General features: G+C 35.9%; 1 protein-coding gene across 20 annotated transcripts in view; it reads right to left on the reverse strand.

Moving 5' to 3' along the window:
* The window catches only part of PARPBP (PARP1 binding protein), a 289,156-nt gene that overhangs the window by 260,227 nt on the left and 9,457 nt on the right, over nt 1-19,472 (reverse strand). For all 20 annotated transcript variants that reach the window (XR_008437136.1, XR_008437137.1, XR_008437132.1 and 17 more), the window contains 5 exons: nt 18,814-18,984; nt 17,106-17,260; nt 6,462-6,645; nt 2,133-2,311; nt 837-918 (listed from right to left, as the gene is read on the reverse strand). Coding sequence is in view for 3 of the 20 variants with exons in the window: in XM_053977701.1 (XP_053833676.1) it covers nt 837-918; nt 2,133-2,311; nt 6,462-6,645; nt 17,106-17,260; nt 18,814-18,984 (771 nt within the window). In the remaining 17 variants the exon portion in view is untranslated. The remainder of the gene's footprint in view (nt 1-836; nt 919-2,132; nt 2,312-6,461; nt 6,646-17,105; nt 17,261-18,813; nt 18,985-19,472) is intronic.

Raw genomic sequence — 19,472 nt, forward strand, 5'->3', positions numbered from 1 at the left:
TCCATTGTGCTGTTCTAGAACCAGTCTGATTGGTTAGAACACCTCTTCCTATCATGTTGATTACATTTGTGTTTTTACATATTGCCGGGACTAAGTTTGTAAAAAATATTATGCCACTACTTTTATTTAGCTTTCTGTTTAAATACTGCAGAAGACAAGCTCTGTCTCCATCCATAGTCCCAACGTTCAAGTTTGCCAATTTTAAGGAAAAAATACTATGTAAAATGTAGTGCACTGAAAGACAGCAATTTTCTGAAACATTGAAACATTGTTCTTTTGAATAGAGCCCCTCACAAAACCAATGTGCTGTAAAGTTCCATTTCATCTACAAAAAGTAAACATTAGCATCTTTATTTTACTGTTCACAAAGCAATGTTATAGAAATGTCCTCAGATTGGTACAAATAAAAAGCATCAAAAGAAAAAACAAGCAATGAAACCATCACTATTATACTTTTTCAATGTCTATTTTATCAGAACTAAAATCAGGTGCCTGCCTTCAGTTCTATCTCTGTTTTCATATAGCTCGGTTTATTTTTATGGTCCTGAAATACACAGGTAAATGAAGAGAGATAGATTAATTCAGTACACCCTCACTAAGAAAATTTCATTAGGAAGTACTCTGAAGTTTAAAAGCCTCTCTCTTCTGGAGTTTTAGATATTTCTATTCATATTACAATACTGCTCTAGTTGGACCAATTACCACAGGTTAATCACAACTACATTTCTTTAGCTATGGGATGAAAATCTCAAATACCTGGCTGAAATGTAACACTGTTACTTTTATCACTATTATGACAATGCCTCTATAGTTGCATAGCAATTCCTACAGAGTACCTTAATGACTTTTTCATCCATACATTTCAGAATACGTTGGCCAAGAGGTTTTGGAGAAGAGCCATTGGATCGTGCTGGAGATCTATATTAAAAAGAGATAAATATTTAGAACATGTAAAATCAATTCATTAATAAAAACTGTTGCCATACCAAGTTCCTCAGGAACAGAAAGGTAAATACCTTTACTCTCCAAGCTTTACCTTATTTTCTACCTTCCTAAGGGACCACATGTACTGCGACAACTGAAGAGAGCACAAAGAAATCAAACCTACAGTTCCAATTTCTGGTACTCATTTTGCAGTGTGTTTCCAATATTGTAGCTCTGCAGACACAGCATTATTATTATTATTATTATTTGTAATGCTAGTGATGATCTTCTAAGCCACCATTCTACTTACACCCTCCTGTAATGCATCTGGTTGACATTCAGTATAGTTTTCCACATATTTCACATAAAACGTTTCCACTCTCTTACATGTCATTATGTAAGTAGTTACATACATCAATGAAAAAACTTGATGCCTATAATGAAAAAAATTAATGATGCATATAAAGGGGAATTTTTTGGTCTTGAAATAAGAACTAATCTGTACATTTGTAAGTAATTACTTCTCTGTTTAAGGTCATGGCAGATCAATGAGGACAGGTTCTTCAACAATAATTCATTATTTATGTAGCTCATTTTATCCAATTTTTCATAAATATAATTTGATTTAGCTTGTTCTTTATTTTATTTATTTCTAGTTGCCTGTGGGGCAAAATTTCTGCCAGCCTTGCATTGGTTCTCCTATTTTAATTGCCAAAATACGTAGCTTCAAAATAGCTTCATCATGTTACTGTCTCCACTATTGTTCCAGTTCATGAATCTTCTTTGTAACCATAATTCTTTGTAACCAAATTCTCAGCATCCTGCTTTTTCAACAACTGATGATTCCTCAGGACCAGTGACCAAATAAATCACTGCTCCTTCAGTGCATGGATAGACGCGTTTCCTTGTCAGTGCCCACAGAAATGGGTTTTTGAGTGTCCTTCATAGAGTTTGTGCAGCCCAGAAATGTACTATATAAAAAAATCCATGTTACAAAAGTATCTTGAAAACACCGAAAACGCAAATGAAGACTTAGAAAACTTCTGAAAACTCAAAACTGCTCTAAAATTGCTTTTGCTTTACACCTAGTCTTACAGCAGACTGCACGTTGGTTATTTGCTTTGTGTAACATCAATGCTTTGTTAGACTCAGATCCTTAAAAAAAAGACAAACAAAGAACACAACAAAAGCAACCTCCTAACACTCACCTGAAGAGTGTCAAAACAGAGGTGATGCCACACAAATTTAAGCTTTCACTGTCGCACAACAGATCCGCTTTGTTCTGGGTGGGAGGACTGACAGCTTCTTCATCCAGAAGAACTAGCAAGACCTTTACAGTATCTCTGCCACAATATGCAGTGCCATGATTTATGGAATGCAATTTTGGCTGAAAGTAAATTAAAAAGGAAGATAAAACAGCAAAGTTCAGCAAGCCAGACCAATAACTTGCCTCCAAAATCAATCCACATCAGTACAAGGTGTGAGAATCCCCTCCCTCCCTTTTGCAGTAAGGGGAATTTATGCAGAATTTCTCCATGGGAAAATTTTTCTCATCCCGAGTAGTTAGTAGAGTTTAGATCACTGACAGCTATGTGTATACACAGATGAGCAAGTCACGGGGAAAAATATATAAATCTATGCTGAAAAGGTGCAGCAGAAATGAACCTTCTATTTTCTGGAACACAAACACATTCTGTGAAGTCCAACCACCCTGACTAACAATCTGCTAAAGCAGTTGGTTAAAAGTGAGATTTCCATCAAGATTTGACAACAGAGGTACGTGGCACAATTTCCTGTTGTTCAGGTGAATTCCCCACGATTTTCCACAAGAAAAAAGAATTCCTTAAAGAAAAAACCCAATCCGCATCTGGAAGTGCTCAATGCAACAGTCAGCAGTACAGATGAAGAAATCCATAGCCACTGTGGGACTTAAAAAATCTAGAAAGATGCTATATTTTTCTTTAAAGGTACTAGGAATTCCATAGAGAAATTTAGGGCTTAATACACAGTGGTAGTTATTTTAAAACTATAGGTTCTCTTATTCACTAATACACAGAAACACTGAATACTCTGACTTTATTCTGAAGGGCAAGACAAGCAATGAACTGCATTTATCTAATCAGTTAACTGCTTTTAAACACAGTCTTGAAAAGATCAAATTCTATTTTTCTCTCTATTTGATTACATCAATTAGTGTATGTAGCTTTCAAGAAACCATAGCAACACATGTCAGTCAGCTACTATAAGTTATAATCAATAGCTAGAAATAGCAATTACAGAAATGGTTGTTATTTGGCTTTACAGAATTGGCCTATTTCAGTGCCATTTAATTTCTTCAAAATTTATTCTGAACCTCTCCAGTTACATCACCATAACATAGATTTTTATTAAATGTCATGTGTGCCATTGTGAATTTGTCTTAATGAAAGAAGTTCAAAATTGGCATCATTTTGACTGATGATACACAAAAAAAAAAAATCTTTAGAAACAACTTTCAGAAATCTTAAGTACTATAACACCAGAAGCTCAATCTGTGTACTAACCATGGACAAAAGTCCAAGGCAAAATAAGAACTATAGGTAAGACAACAAAAAGATCTCGGTAAGACAAAAAAAAAATGCTTATAAATAAGCCTAATAATGAATCAAATTATTTTTTTAAATAAAATAGTTCCAGCCAGATTCCATTTACAGTAGTAACTTTCCTAGGAAGAAATTAATCACAATTCCCATTAATCACTTGTGCAGGCTTCAACACAAAATAGTGCTTCCTGCTGCATAAAGTAATAACTTCTCTTGGAGCTCTAGATTCTTATAAACCAGGTATTTGCAAGAAAACTGAGCAATGATGGAAGAAAACTGCCACTGCCAGGAGAAATGCAAATATTTTTCTAATGAAGTTACACTTTTTAGGTATATTTTATGAAGAAGCAGCCTTACCAGGAGCCAGTGGAGGCATAATTTTCACCTCTATATTAAAGATGATATTTTTAATTTGCACTCAAAGAAACTATTTAATCTCTTGCATAGGAAAAAAGCCTAGCATCCTATCAAACCAAAATTTAAACTGAATATAGACCATTTTTTTCTGAAAAATTATAGCATCAGGGGGTTTTCTTATTAAGTGAAATCAAAACAAAACCCCCAAGCTCTATGTAAGAATCAGAACAAAGCATTAATCTTTGCTGCCCTGAGATCTTAATAGAACAACACAGATGCTCTAATTTCTAATAGAGCTTGAATTGATTTGGAAAACTTATTGGACTTTTAAATTTTGCTTTCTCTTTTTATTACGAAAGAAAACCGACCCTTCCGTATGTTTAGTAAAATGTTCTTCCACACCAAGTTCCACTAAAATATTCAATTTGATATCACTATCTTAACATTTGTCTAAGCTCCCTTTTCCACTCCACAGCTCTCTGAATCATATGCTTAAGGATAATTGTTAAAATAGAAATTCATCACAATCTTCACAGACTTCACTTACATCAACAAAAAAATTCCCCACACCAAAATAACAAACATAGCACTGACAAAGGCAAACAATTTACACACATTCTACCCCTCATCCCTCCACAGTTGCAAAAAAAAAAAGTTTCCTCACACTTAGCCTGTTCTCTACCAATGTTCAGTCCACATTTTACCCATTACCTCTCTCAACTACTGTCCTTATCTCTAATTCCTCAGGCCCCACAGAGGACTGTGCTGGTTGACCCTGGTTAGCTGCCAGGTGCTTGCCAAGCTGCTCCATCCTTCCTCCTCCTAGACAGAACAGGAAGTGAAAAAATCTTGAAAAAAGCTCACGGGAGTAAGATGAGGACAGATTGCTCACTTACTAATCATAGCCAAACCAGATTTGACTTTATGAAATTAATCTAATTTATTGACATTTACTCATAACAGGATCCCTTCCTCCTTCCTCTCAACTTGTCCACCTCCTTCCCACAAACTGAACAGGGGGATGGGGAATGAGGATTGCAGCCAGTTCCTAACACTTTGTCCCTTCTGCTGCTTCTTCCTTATGCTCTTTGTCTTCTCCTCTGTGTGGAGAGAGATACCCATTCCCATGGAATACAGCCCTTCATGATCTTCTCCTCTGCAGGTCCTCCCCACATCACCAGGATACAACCATCTTTGCCATCTTCTGCCTCAACAAGGATGATGCTAAACATTTCTACAGAGTCATCAGACTATGAACTTCTGGAGAACAGTAAGAAATAAATATAATTTTGGAAAAGAAATGGTGAATTTCTCTGAAGAATAAAATTTTAATAAAAAGCTTTTACCTGGCTTATAATGGTCTACATAATATTTTAAAATTTTATTGGTAACACAAGTAGCTAAATAAAGACAGAACTGACGGCAGTTATAATTTTCTCAGATGGGAAAGAGAAACAAATAGAAGGATATGAAAGGGAAACAGGGAAATACACTGAACAAGCATTCATAGCAAACAGGAAAATGAGAATGAAATATATATCCAACATACTCTGTGGAAACACACATTTAAACCAGCTTAACTAGCCAATAGGGTCTGGCTGGTTTTAGCTGTCTTAAAAAAGAAAAAGGATACTGAAGGTTTGATTAAAATTTGTTAAAAATCTTTTGCTACCATGGTATAAATCCAATGACTTCACAAAAAGCATCCTAACAATTCCAAACACATTGAAGGTGTCTATAATTTTTTTAATTTGCTAGAAAAAACAAATTACATTATTAATCTTATACATCAACAATGTAAAATAAAATAATTAAAGTTGGTTGACTTTTTCATCACAAAAAATTATAACCTAAACCAGAGTAGATTCACAGTATACGAACCACAAATAGAAATCTTGTATTATGCCCTCAACACCTGACTCACAGAACTTTAAATATATTGATTCCTTCCAAAAAAAGGAAAACAAAGTCATTAATAGCTTCATTAGTGTCTTGAAACACTAAAAGAGAAAAGCTTACATATGATTGTTTGGGGCTTTAATTCCCCTTCCCACTCCACATTTTACCATCTTACAATCTTACATACTTTACCATCTACAATCTTACATATTTAACCTTACTTTGAAGGCCTTACCCTTTGAAATACTTGATGCTGTACTAATTAAAACCTGTGTATTTTAATAAAAGACTACTGATACATGTTCTCAAATCTTAATTCTACTTTCATGAGGTTCTTTTGTTTGGAAATTTGTTAGATTCATTGCTTTGAAATTAATGGCAAATCTGACACTAAGTATCTACATTTATAATTACTGCACAACCAAATTAAGCTTTAAAGAGTATTTTATTTGCAATTTTAAGGTAAGAAATTTAGTTTATGTAAATCAGTTCTTTGATAGTCACAGTGTAATCCTCAAGTGTAAGTCTTTCAACAAGTTTAAAATCACAGCGTAGAGGAAATAACTACTTTCATACAGTTAGGAAAAAGATTATACTCTATAGATAGTCTTTTAAAAATGTAAAAGAAACAAAACAGGCAAAAGATTTTTGCTTTCTTATAAAGCTAAACAGTCAAAAGAACAAAAGAAGTCCCATTACCCGTGCTGGACTGACTCCAGTAGTGCTAGCAGTCAAGGTTTCCTGTTGTGAATCAATAATATTTTTAATCTTCAAATCCAAGTCTTGTACAGCTTCCTCCACTGCCTCACAGAAAGGATCCCCATTGCTCCGGCCTTTTATCAAATGCATCTTCACTGTTGACAGAATTCGCCCCCCTGCGATTCTGAAAATAGGCACAGGGTCATCTCCACATTAATCTTGGCAACACTTGAGTACACCTATTAGTGCTGAACATAGCCAGCCTTCACTGCTCAGAGACAACAGCTTTGATCTTTTAAATCAAACAGCAGCATAACGTATTGTCCAACAGAATAATTTGCTATAAAAGAAATTATAACATAATGAATTCAGCATTTAGTAATACTCTGAGCTGCAATACAAAACTAATGTCCACTTAGAAGTTCAAAGAAAAGTATTTTCTTTAAACCTGTATTCATAGTTTTGCTCAAATTGTTAAGTATAAACAAAATTTTTAACTCAAACATGCATTCCTCTTTAATACCCCATTAGATCTGAGTCTTTTGTGCTTTGTGAAGGTGCTTCAAAATCCCTATCTTCTTTCAGTTTTATTTAAATAGATAGTAATTAGACCACATGAACTTCCCTATTAGCTATAAAGGCACACTCCATTAATCTCTGTCTTCAGCACATGTGTCTGACTACTTTAATTAAGATTTTGTGAAAAAGAGAATAAGCTCCTTGAGTTAAAAGCTTAACATTTTTTTCCAGCACCTAAACAAAACAGTTTGTATGTTTTACAATTGCTTTGTCTTGGGCAAAGAAAATAAAGCATTACAAGAACCACTCAGCTCTCCTATATAATAATCCATCTCTTCCCAAAAGCTGCTTTTTTTCCTAAATGAGGTTTGCAGTTCACATCAAAGCAAAAATGCAGCAGAAATGAGCTGTTATTGGCACCTACAGTAGAATTTTTAGTACATTTATGTACATTAGTACATTAATGATGCTTCAAATGACAGTTCTGTCAAAACCCCAAAGCAATGGCTTCGTTATTCCAGGTCATATAACCAAGAGTGACATGACTCAGTTTTCAACTTCCTCCATCCTTACTGGTTTCCTTCATGCTCCTGCCAGCTTGCCCTAAAAGGATACCTTGCAAATGCAAATAAAGACTTATTTTGTACACATTAAATTCTGAAGATAAATTTCAGAATTCCAGCTGGGAGAACCTTCATCAAATGAAACTCTGCACATCTACATTCATATAAAATACAAAATAATTGGGTAGAACTAGATAAAAATAGGAATTGAGTCAGAGGAAAAAGAATTTGTTTATATTGTTTCCACTTAAAATACATGGAGGGAACTGGGCCAGAGACCTTACTGTTTTGGCTTATTCTGGCTGAAAAGGACTCCTCTAAATAACTTGAAAAACCTGATGTTAACATGAAACTTTAGGCGGGGGAAGGGGGGGGGGGGATGGTTATTGGGTATTTTTAAATAGGAAAAAAACAAATATTTCCACACAATTCTCAACTTCAACTTCTACAGACTAAAGATTATACAATTCACTTAGATTCAACTCAATTAGATTTTCAGGCTTCATTAGACAGGAAAACTTATGCTTTGAAGAAATTTTAGCACAGTGTATGCACTTGGCCAAAACAAAAATCACCATGTCCAGTTTCTCCATAGACAGCTCAAGATCCATCCAGATCTTGGAAATGACAGTTTAAAAAAAAAAAAAAAATCTATTGGAGCACTTCTCCAAACCCCACAATTCAATCTAACCACAAAAGAATGAAAAGTTCAAAGGGAGGGGAAAAAAATCCACTACAAGTTGTCAAGAGGTAAGGGGAGAAAAATGTTGAAGAAGAGTTCTGTTTCAGAGATACATACAGGAACAGCAGCCAAGTCTCCTGATGATTCTTGCCAGGCTCAATACTAAACTTATATTTTCCAAAATCATATACTCAAATGAGAAAAGTATTGTATTAAATGAGAACTAAACCTAGAACTTCAAGACAAATGAGCAGGTGAAGGGATTGATTAAAATTCCCTATGAAAACCAGATTCAGTTACTTCTGTCTACAGATCTGTTGAACTTGCTTGTAAATAAGCAATAAATTTATCATTTCTACACATTTAACATATATACCCATATGTATGCTGAAAGAAAAAATATTATACAACTAGTACTGGACACTAGCACAGTTAATTAACATAAGCATGCCCTTAATTTGAATTCTTTGCTCTGCATGTACCTCAATTATAGATTCATAGCTTTTCAATGGGGAAAAAAACCAAACCTTTCACAAAACTATTTTCTATGTTTATTTTGTTGCCTCTATTGCCCAATGCCAACTAAAGATATTTGCTAGTAGAAATAAAATTCATTTAATCACTTCTTCTCCTCATATTCCTTCTTTTACAGGAAAGAGTTCCAGTCTCCTATCAAATATACAGAGTAGTAACTGGAGCAAGGATAAGTTTATTTATACTTCAACTAGAATTTTTATCAACAGGTCAAGACCTAAAATGCTGATTCAATGTGTGTGGATTAGTACTGAAATGCCCTGCCACATCTTATGCCATTTTACACCAACACATAAGTTGTGCTGTGTCATGTTAGTGTCGTATCATTAGTCATATATATATTTGTGTATATATATATTCATATATATATATATTCATATTTATACATATAAAATGCTGAAGGTAGTTACTAGATCTGTTTCTAGAGAGGTTCAAAAAGACTAACTAAAAGCATGATGATAAAAGGAAAATGTGGTAAAAAAGCACATGGGGTGTTTGGGGTTTTGTTTATATTACAAAGATGACACCTTATTACAGATTGCTCTGATTTTACTCTTTCATAGATTTATATTACTCAGAAGATCAGTTGAACTTGAATGAACTTTAAAATAACTGGTATTGCACTAAAAAAAATATTTATAGAAATAAAATTAGGTTGGAAACTGTTATCCACTTTGCAGCTCCTAACAGTCAGAAGAACCACAAAGGTTTTTTTTTAAATATGGAATTACATGGACATCTCTTACGATAATTTTTATAGCAGCAAAAGAAGCTTTTCTTTTTAATTCTGAAAGAGAAGCAAAAAAACTAGTTGAATTCAAGAATTAACTTGATACATTAAACAAAGCAATGCCATTTGTCTAAGGCAATTGGAAAGACCTTACCCCTTCTAGTCAGTGCTCCTGCTAAAAAGCTTTCGGTGATGTTCCATTCAGATCACAGGCCACTGATAAGAGGTACTCTAGGATAAAGTGCTTCAGTATCACATCCATAGTCTAAACTGCATCAAAGGAGGACTCTTACCAAATCCAGTCAGCAAATATAGTCATCAGTTGCCACTATAGCAGAGGTTGTAAAATAGCATTCATTTAAAAGCTAGTAATATGATTCTTTTCAGAGTCACATGCAACATTTCTTTGCTCAAAAGGTATGAACTGAAAGAAAACTCAACTAGAAAACCAAATTCTATCTTTCTCTATGACAGAAATAACCAAAGGAAATTCAGTGTAATTATAAATGGAAGAAAAACCCGGACACTTTAGAAACAACCACTTTCCACTGTCCAACAGAGTGTTTAAACACAGATGCCTGAAGTCAGTGTACAGTGGCAATCCTCCAGTGAATGGGTCTAGTCAAGTCCAAACGTGACCATCAGCATGAAAATTCGCAACTACTTTAGACCAGCAGAGAGAAGGAGTGGCTTACTTTCTTCAGCTTTAACCAGCACTAAAGCAGTGGTCAAGCAGGATTCAGCTCACCTGTCTCATAGCTAGAAAAAACCAAATGTCTATGTATAGATAAAATCAATCATATATTAAAAATGCATTATTTGCACCAGTGCTTCTAAAGAGTTAAAGTGCAATATAAAAACTCTACCTGTTACCCAGGCACTGGACAAATCTGATCTTCTGTCACCGGTTTCTTCTACCAAATAATACTCACAGATCTTGTGCCCCCTTGAACCCTTTTTGCCTTACATCACCTGAGAACCAACCTTACCGTTTTCTATTTCATTTTCCTTGTCAAACTATCTTATGTAGAAGTAACTAATTTATAAGAAACTAACAGCACACCTTGTCTATTTTGTTCCTACTGAGATTATAAACAATATAAACAAGCTCCTCTGTTTACCAAAAATCTAAATGACATCAGCAAGAGCTCTTCCTCCAGAATTCAGGCCTTAGTGTGAAAAATTAATATGGTGCAAGACCACTTTTATTAATTTTCTGGAAATACATCTTTTCCAAAAAAGACTAAAATAGCATAAATAAGGGGAAAAATTGTTGAGGATATGGACAATATTCAAAACCTGATAAAAAGCAGAACAGAGTCCTGAAGTCTATTCCAAGAACAGAAAAGAATATATCAAAATTCTATTACACTAAGGTCAACATTTTTATTCATTCATTTCAACTTCAACAGAGGTAAAAAATAGATGATAAATATATAGCTATCTGACTTAGGTAGTGGGAACAAGTGTCTTAAAAGAAATTACAAACACTCAGTGCTCACAGGGTGGGAGGAGATCACAGCCTTTTTTCCTTGTTGTGGATTTAAAAGATGCTTTAGAACTTGACAACTACTCAGTTATCCAATTTTTTAATTTAGAACTATAGGAAGAGAGCAGCAGTAATTCCATTCTCAAACACAAAGCACCAAGATACCAACTAGAGCTTGATCTACCTGGGTAGAAGAATGGGACAAAATGTATCTAGGAAGAAATACTATACAAATGTTTCTAAAAGAGCAGTAACTGTGCTTTTAAAGCAAATCTAAAGGCTTATTTCTTATGTTATAGCCATAATTTAAAAAAAGAAATTACCAATGCATGTTCATTTAGATTTCAAAATTTTAACAATAAAATCTTATCAGTGAACTTCTCTAGATTTTAAATATATTTGTAAAAGAAAAAACTATATCAAAGCACTCATAGTACTCAAAAATTCCACCTCCGGCAATGGATGTATGATTATTAATTTAATTTTCTGACAGATATCAAAATTAAGTGAAGACTCTTCCTTAGACCTTTTGGAGTTTCACAGATTATTATATCCATAACAAACACAGCAAAAAAAAAAAAAAAAAAGACCCTTGTTGCAGAGTATTTTTCCATCTTGCTGTTCCTGCTTTTGCTTTATTGGCTAAAATTTCTTTCAGCTTGTTGGAAGAAACTAGAGTGACTCTTCATAGTCTCCATCCCAAGCTTTGCTACCCAGGTCTGGTGACAAAGTTGGTATAAAAGTAACCAAGTATTCTTCCCAGAATAAATCTTGATAAGCAGCCATTGAATTCCCTGTGAGAAAGTTCTAAAAGGCAAAGGCACTCAGGCAAACTGTTATTAATTATAATAACATAAATTATATTATACTATAATAGTATTATGAGCACAGGACCATTCCATCACAACACTTAGGAAAATATGCAGAAATATTAGCAGACCAGCTTGGCTAAACAGTGAACTGATAGAGCCTGAATGCAAAAAGGCTTCACAAAGAATGGGAGAAGGGAAGAAGGGAAAGATTACAAACGATCTAGAAACATCACCTGGGCATTTAGAGATGCTATCAGGAAAACTAAAGCCCAGCTGGAGCTGAGAATTACAAGGAATGTTAAAGGAGCTTCACCTACTGAACAAAGAAAATGAGGGACCTTTGCTAAAAGGCAGCTTTTGCAACAGTGTGGGCACAGATAAAACAGAAGTACTCTGTGCCTTCTTTGCCTCAGTCTTTACCAACACACTGATTAGAGAAATTTTTCAGAAAAGAGTTGCCAGCAGTGGATAAAGATCAAATCAGGCTTCACTTGATAGTACTGATTATGTTCAAGAACATTGAACCAAATGGATTGCATCCAAGAGCCTTAGTAGAACTGGCAAATGCCCTCATAAGACAACTCTGTATCATCATGAAAACTCAGGGTGACCAGGTGAGGTCCCTGACAAATGGAGAAAAGCAAATCATTGTTTAAAAAAAAAAAAAAAAAAAGTCCCATAAGGACAGTTTGGGGGGACTACAAGTTCATCAGCCTCATTCTGTTCCTCAAGAAAATAATGCAAAGTCTTCTAAGAACACATATCTGGGCATATGAAGGATTAGGTGGTAGCTGGTAACTATAAGCATGCAGTTATCAAATGTAAATTATGCCTGACCAATCCGTTTCTCCCTATAATAAAAATGACTCAATTTGCAGACCAGGGGAGAATGGTGGGTGCCATTTCCCTTGATTGTAGCAAGGTTTATCAACACAGTCAGAATACTCTCTGTAGGAGAGTAACATAGGAATATTGATGTTAGAGTCTGGAAGGATGTACAATTAGAGGAGTTAACTGGTTGGATCATCATGCTCAGAAGGTAGCAGACATTGTAACAATGGAGTATCATAGGAGCCTATCCTAAAACCTGTTTTTTTCCCTATTATCTTTGGCAGCGACTCTCTAAAATTACATGCTCATCAAGTTTGCAGATGACGCCAAGTTAGATGGAACAGTCAACTCTCTCGAGGGAAGAGCTGCCACGCAAAGATACCTAAACAGACAAGAGGAACGGGCTGACAGGAACTATATGAAATTCAACAAGACATGCAGAGTCTTGGAAAGGAATAACCCCTTGCAATGACACAGGCTGGGGAGCAGCTCTATGTAAAAAACCTTGGTGCATGTTCAGCAAGCAAGCTGCAAGCCAGGCGCATGCCTTGGCAATAAAGAAGGCCTACAGAATCCTTGGCTGCAGCAACAGTAGCATAGCCAGTAGTCTGAGGAATGTGATTATCCCTCTCTAATCAGCACTCATTGGACCAAATTTAGAATACTGTGTCCAGTTTTGGGCCCCCAGTCCAGGAAAGACACTGAAACCTGGAGCAAGTTCAGCAGAGGGCTGCCAAGCTGGTCAGGCACACATGCCCTGTGAGAAGCAGCTACGGGAACAGCTTGTTCAGGCTGCAGATGAGAAGGCTTCAGGGGGATTTACTAATAGCTTTCCAATACCTACAGGGTGGCAACCAAGAAGATGGAACCAGACTCATGTTGACAGACAGTGAAAAAAGACAATAGGCATAAACTGAAACAAGAGAGGTCCCAACTCAATATAAGTAAAAAAACCCCACAACTTTTCACCGTGAGGACAAAAGCAGTTGGAACAGGCTGCCAAGAGGGAGATAAAAAACCCCCAAGGATGGAGACTGTACAAAACTTGTCTGGATAAAGTCCTGATTAACCTGAGCTGACTCCATAATTGACCGTGCTTTGAGCGGGATGTTGGACCAAAAACTTTCTGATGTTCCTTCCAACCTGAATTATTCTATAATCCTAAATTTAAACAATCCTATATACAATGTTTTGCATATGCTTGCACAACTTTCCAGCAACTTTAGACCACAAACCTCCAGGGCTGTGTGAACACTGTCTAATTAACTCAAACATTCAGCACAAGCCTAGATAGAGTCCAATGTGCTTCCTTCTCCCCAAATACTACCACGCCTCGAGATGCAATCACGACTTCCCAAAGGAAGCACATAAGAAACAGCATTTTCCCTGTCGGGGGGAAGCAAAGAGCACAAATCCACATGGTGAGGCGAGCTGTGTGATGCTCCAGCGGGCTGCGGAGGCTGCAGGGGCCCGCGATGCGGAGCCGCTCCGGAGCGCCGCGCTCGCTCCGGTAGGGCGAGCTGGATGCGGCGAGCGCGACCCGGCTCCGGTGTGAGCTGGGCGATGGTGACACCCAGTGGCCGCTGCCTGCGCCGAGGGCAGCGCCCAACTGAGGAGAAAATATGCTGCCAACCTCCCAGCTTTGCTTCCCTACAAAATGAGTGGGGATTTTTAAAGTGTATGTATACGTACCCACACCTCCCCATACTAGCCATCAAGCACAGTAACCAACATGATGAATGACCTTGTGTCCTTCCATTTTAAGTCACACTTTTTTAACAAACTTGGGAAAAGCCATTTCAGGAGTTCTTCTGGCCTAAAAGAAAAGGGTTTCCAGAATGACGGATTAGAGCTGCAGCTTTCCATTTATGCCAGCAGGAAAGAGTTTTCAGATCTTCAGGTGTATAATAACCATCCATTTAGCTGACAAATACAACATTGATATGCTCCTTGTCAAGAAACAGGTGTAAAAAAAGTAGAACATCCAGGTTCTACATTTACTGTATTAACATTGTCCAATTCTTATAAATCTATAAATGGTTTTAGCATTACAAGTTTTACAGCACCCCCAAATGTTAACAAATATTCATGCTACCAATTCTTGAAAGATAGTGATGTCTTCTAATATCAGACATCTGGATAATGAGGAGAGGCAAACAATTTCAAGATGCCAGAGATTTGTAGGAATCCTCAGTCTTCAGTGAATACACCTTGAAACTACCAAATTTCATTTTGTCTTTCCATTTCTCCTGCTATCAGGCATGCCAGATTTGAACCAAACCATCATAGTTTCATTAAACTTCCACTCTGTTTGACAAATTCACTTTTGTGCATCTAATCTACTGTTAACTTTCTTAGCTGAATGATGGGGAGATGAGAAACACATTTTTGTTATTCTCCATAGGTTAGCAGATACTTGGTTACACAATATCTCCTACTAAGCACAAAATATTCTTAAGCACTTCCCACCACTGTCCAAGACCTTCAATTTGGTTTCTAGATTCCCAAAGCAAAGGAATCAGGCAGATGAAGAAAGCCTCTTTCCAGTATGTGTCTCACAGTGACCCACCATTTACTTGGCTACTTTGTATTTTGTGCAGTTACAGGTTTCGTGAGACGTCCACTGTAACAAAATTAAACCGAAATAAAAGATTTTAACCATTAAGTAAAAAATACAGCATTTTTCTTGTGGCATAGCCAATACAGAGACCTGGTTAATGCAGGCTGGCTAATCTCTGCATCAGAGAAAGAGCAATGCTGCAGACAGGTTGTCTAGCTTGCTCTTGGATTTCTCAGCAGGCTTGTACAGATGAAGTAACTCAGGATTCTGCTGCATTGCTTCCTTTGTACCCCTCTGGTCTTTACTTTGCAGCAGTAACAGAACTAGAGACATTTTTTTGCATAGAACTGTATCCTCTGGAGCTCCCAACAACTGCCACATGACAGTCAGGACACACAGACAGTCCTCATCCATGTGACATACCAAACACTTGAAAACATCTATGGATACACAGATGAAAAACTTATTTTATACTGCGAGGGTATAAAGGGCATGTGGAGTACAAGAGGAGCTACAAACAGCACAGTACAACCACCTTCCACTCCTGGTCAGCAAGACAAACAGCAATACTTACATGTGTACAGCCAACTTAATGCACAGAATCTGACATTAACAAGATTTATACCCCAAAACAAATGGAACAGCAGGTGCAGCAGGGAAAGCTACATAACAAATACTTGAATGCTAAAAAGCATTTCCAAGCTCTAGAGAATTCACCCAGTGAGAAACTTATAACTCCCAGCAACTATCCCACTCCAATTTTTCTCACATTTAAACATTCTCTTTTAAACAGAGGAGTAATTAACAAGATACAGCATTTTATGTTACATTTTTCTGAAATGTATTCACCTGAGAAAGTATTTTCACCCTAAAAAGTTCATGCATATAAATATTTTTCCATTTCTCATTTTTTATCAATATATAGTGACAGATACGATTTAAGCAAAGGAAAAATAGCATATACTATATGTTGAGCAAATAGTTTTCTTTAGTCACCAGCACAGACAGTATGTCTCTGGCATCCAGGATGTTGAAATGAAAGAACAAAAGGCAGAATAAAAAAGTAAGACAAAACTGCAAAACAACTTCAGAAATACTTCCCACTTCCAACTTCAATGGAAACTGAACATTAACTTAAATACTGCTTATTTATGACATTTTTTTTTCCACTGTGAGGATTAGACTCAATTCAAACTTGAAAAAAAAAAATCCTTTAGTATCAAGGACAGAATTATTAAAGCTGATTTGCCAAAGTTTTGTATGTAAAAATTACTGATTATAAATGACAAAATTATTAATTTCTATGAAGCATAAGAAAATAGCTCTTCTCTCTGTAATAATGCCAGCACTTGCCAATTCAAACCCCTGTGTTACATTTACATTTCTCTAATTAATCACATATTTATAAGCCTGCCCAGAAGACTAACTTCAGTTCTTCAAACACAATCAAAACCAGCAACTCCACCAGAGCCTCCCTAAGAAATAATTCTTATGCTTCATTTATATAGCTAAAATGAAAGAAAAGGCTAAATAACCAACACTGTCATTTGTTAGCAGCAATAAAGACTCCTTTACAGAAGGGTAAAGAGAATGAAATGACCAAAAGGAAGGAATTAACTAGCAAGAAGTAAAGCACATACCAATTTATGTATTTACCGGACGCACAAGTTGGAAATCTTTGTAACTTCATTTACAACTAGAGAAGCAACCAAACCACCATACACATGTAGATTTGATAAAAATTCAATACAAAAAAAACCCCTCAAAAATTCATAAGTTTACCCCAATTGTTTTTCAATTATATTTTCAAATAAGGTTTAATTTTTAAACATTTACTCTGAATTCTTTAGTAAGTACATTATTTGATTTTCTTTTTGTTCAAGTACAAGAAAAGGAGGGGCTCACCAAGACAAAAATCTATTACCTTGTATTTAAGACTTCACCAACAATTTCTTGCAGCTTGTCAATAAAATTAACAAAGTTGGAAAGCCCTTTTACATGGGCTCTTAAAAGATCATACATAGAAGATGCAGAGTCTCTTCCTCCAAGTTCTATGGTCCGGATAAAAGATGTTGCCATCTATTAGGAGAAATAGGCAGAAATATCAAACTGTAGACAGCCATGGACTGCACATATGTTGAAGTGAGCCTTTCCTACAGGTCTGCAAATTGTGTAACAGCTGGCTGATAGCAGAAATAACTTACCTGAAATCAAACAATGGCTCTTAATTGGAAGCTTTGTACATCTCACCATAAATATTTGCAAGATCAATACTTAAATAGTACAATAGTATTAAAACAAAACACAAGTATAAATAACCCAGCTAATTTGATGTTTACATCAGCCTTGTGAAAGCTTAGGACAAAAAACTTATTAAAACATTGTACAAAACTCTTTTGTAGTTGTGGCTGTTTAAATGCTCCCGCTGGCCTCACAAAAACTACTCTGATATTCAGAGTGCTCTCTACGACCCAAGGACAATTTTAACATAAGCATGTAAAAGTTTACTTCCGCTTATAACAATATTTAGAGATGCAAATAATGTATATTCAAATCTTATCAAAAATAATCATAGCTAAGGCTTCTGTCATTCTGAAAGTGTCCACATATTTTTATATGCTGTAAGACAATTAAAAGATGTGCCAAAAGCATACCTTAGGGTACAACACCCAAAATTTTAAGGCAACAGCAAGAACAAAAACCCTAGCAGCTGGCCAGGAAGGTGAAAGTAAGGATAACAATCCAATGCTTTTGACACAGATGCAGTAATGTTAATTCTACACACAAATTTTAATTTCAGAATACACAGCTAAATCATAAAGCTCTTAGGGCTGGAAAGAGAAAAACTGGCATTATTCCACCACAGAAAGTAAACCTGCTAGTATTCCTGCCTTTCTGCTAAAGATTTCCTGTGGATCAAGTACACAATTCATAGGACTTTGCCCTCCCAATGGAAAGTACTCTTATTTTCAGAATTTCTACAAGACAGCGATGCCAGAAAAGAGGACTTCTTCACACAGTAGTGAAGTTTCCCCTCTGATAACTGAAGAAGACATGGTAAATCCAGTCCAAACACATACAGTTTTTTATACAAGGTTAAATTAGGAGCATTAGGAGCTAAAATAATTAAACCTGGAACCAAGATTTCACAACTTTTCCATATTTATTCAACCATAAAAGTTTGAGAAAGCAGCTGCTTCAGTGACTACATACCCATACTGTTTTTAGCTCAGACTGCTGTTGTCTGCACTGAGGTTACACTCCATGCAAAATTTAATAACTATTTTGAGTATGAGGGACTACAGTGGTTCTTTGAAGAAAGAATACTTATTTACCTTATTTCAACTATTTTTGAGATGGCTCTGTGCTGACAACAACTACTGCAAGATCCCATTTTAGAACTCTTGAGATACACACAGAAACTATTTTTCTGTGCACCTTGAGATCCCATGACCAAACAAGCAAGCATTTCTCCCCCACAGAATCTATTGTCTTTTTAGCTTTAAAATCTTTTTCATGGTGGTATTTGACTCTGCTTGCAAACATCAGTGTTGCACATAAAGCCACATTCTCTGTTTAGAGATCTACTTTATTGACCCTGACTTCCAGGAAGATTCATATGACGCACATACCAGAAAAATGGACATTTTTCTCTCTTGGGAGGCATGTTTCAGGTTAGTGAAGGCTTCTCTACCAAGTCCTCTGTCAGGAACATTCAGAATATGAGCCAATGCCAGATCATCCTTAGAATTCACCAAAAGGCTTAAATATGAACAAACAAACTTCTTTGCCAGGATTGTCACCTGCATGAGAAAGCATCACACAAATGGGTCAATCTCACTGCTATAAATTATGTTCCATTTTATTTTAAAGTTAACTTAGACATGTACTGATGTAGTTTTTGGAAGAGTAAGAATTCACCTTCCATCATATCAAAATGCTACTTTATGCATGAGGATTCTGGAAGTCTTGATGAAAACAAACATGATAAATAAGTCAGAATTGCATATATGGTACTTGAATATTCACGAGGTGTTTGAGGTTTATTAAAATTGGTTATAAATTTCTGTTAGAAATCTCCCCACAGACATCCCTTTTCTATCTCAAAGCAAATACTAGCACCATTAAACCTTGTAAGAATTTGTCCTTAACTTCAAAAAGACTAAGATTTTAAACTCTTTGCCAACTCTGCCAGAGATTCAGTAATTTTTTCTTTTGGCTTCCAGGGGATTTCAATCAAAGAAACTCTACTGCCTGAGTTTGGACATAAATTGTGACCCAGCCCCACCCA

This window comes from Vidua macroura, chromosome 5, assembly GCF_024509145.1.
Source record: "Vidua macroura isolate BioBank_ID:100142 chromosome 5, ASM2450914v1, whole genome shotgun sequence".
Lineage (NCBI taxonomy): Eukaryota > Metazoa > Chordata > Aves > Passeriformes > Viduidae > Vidua > Vidua macroura.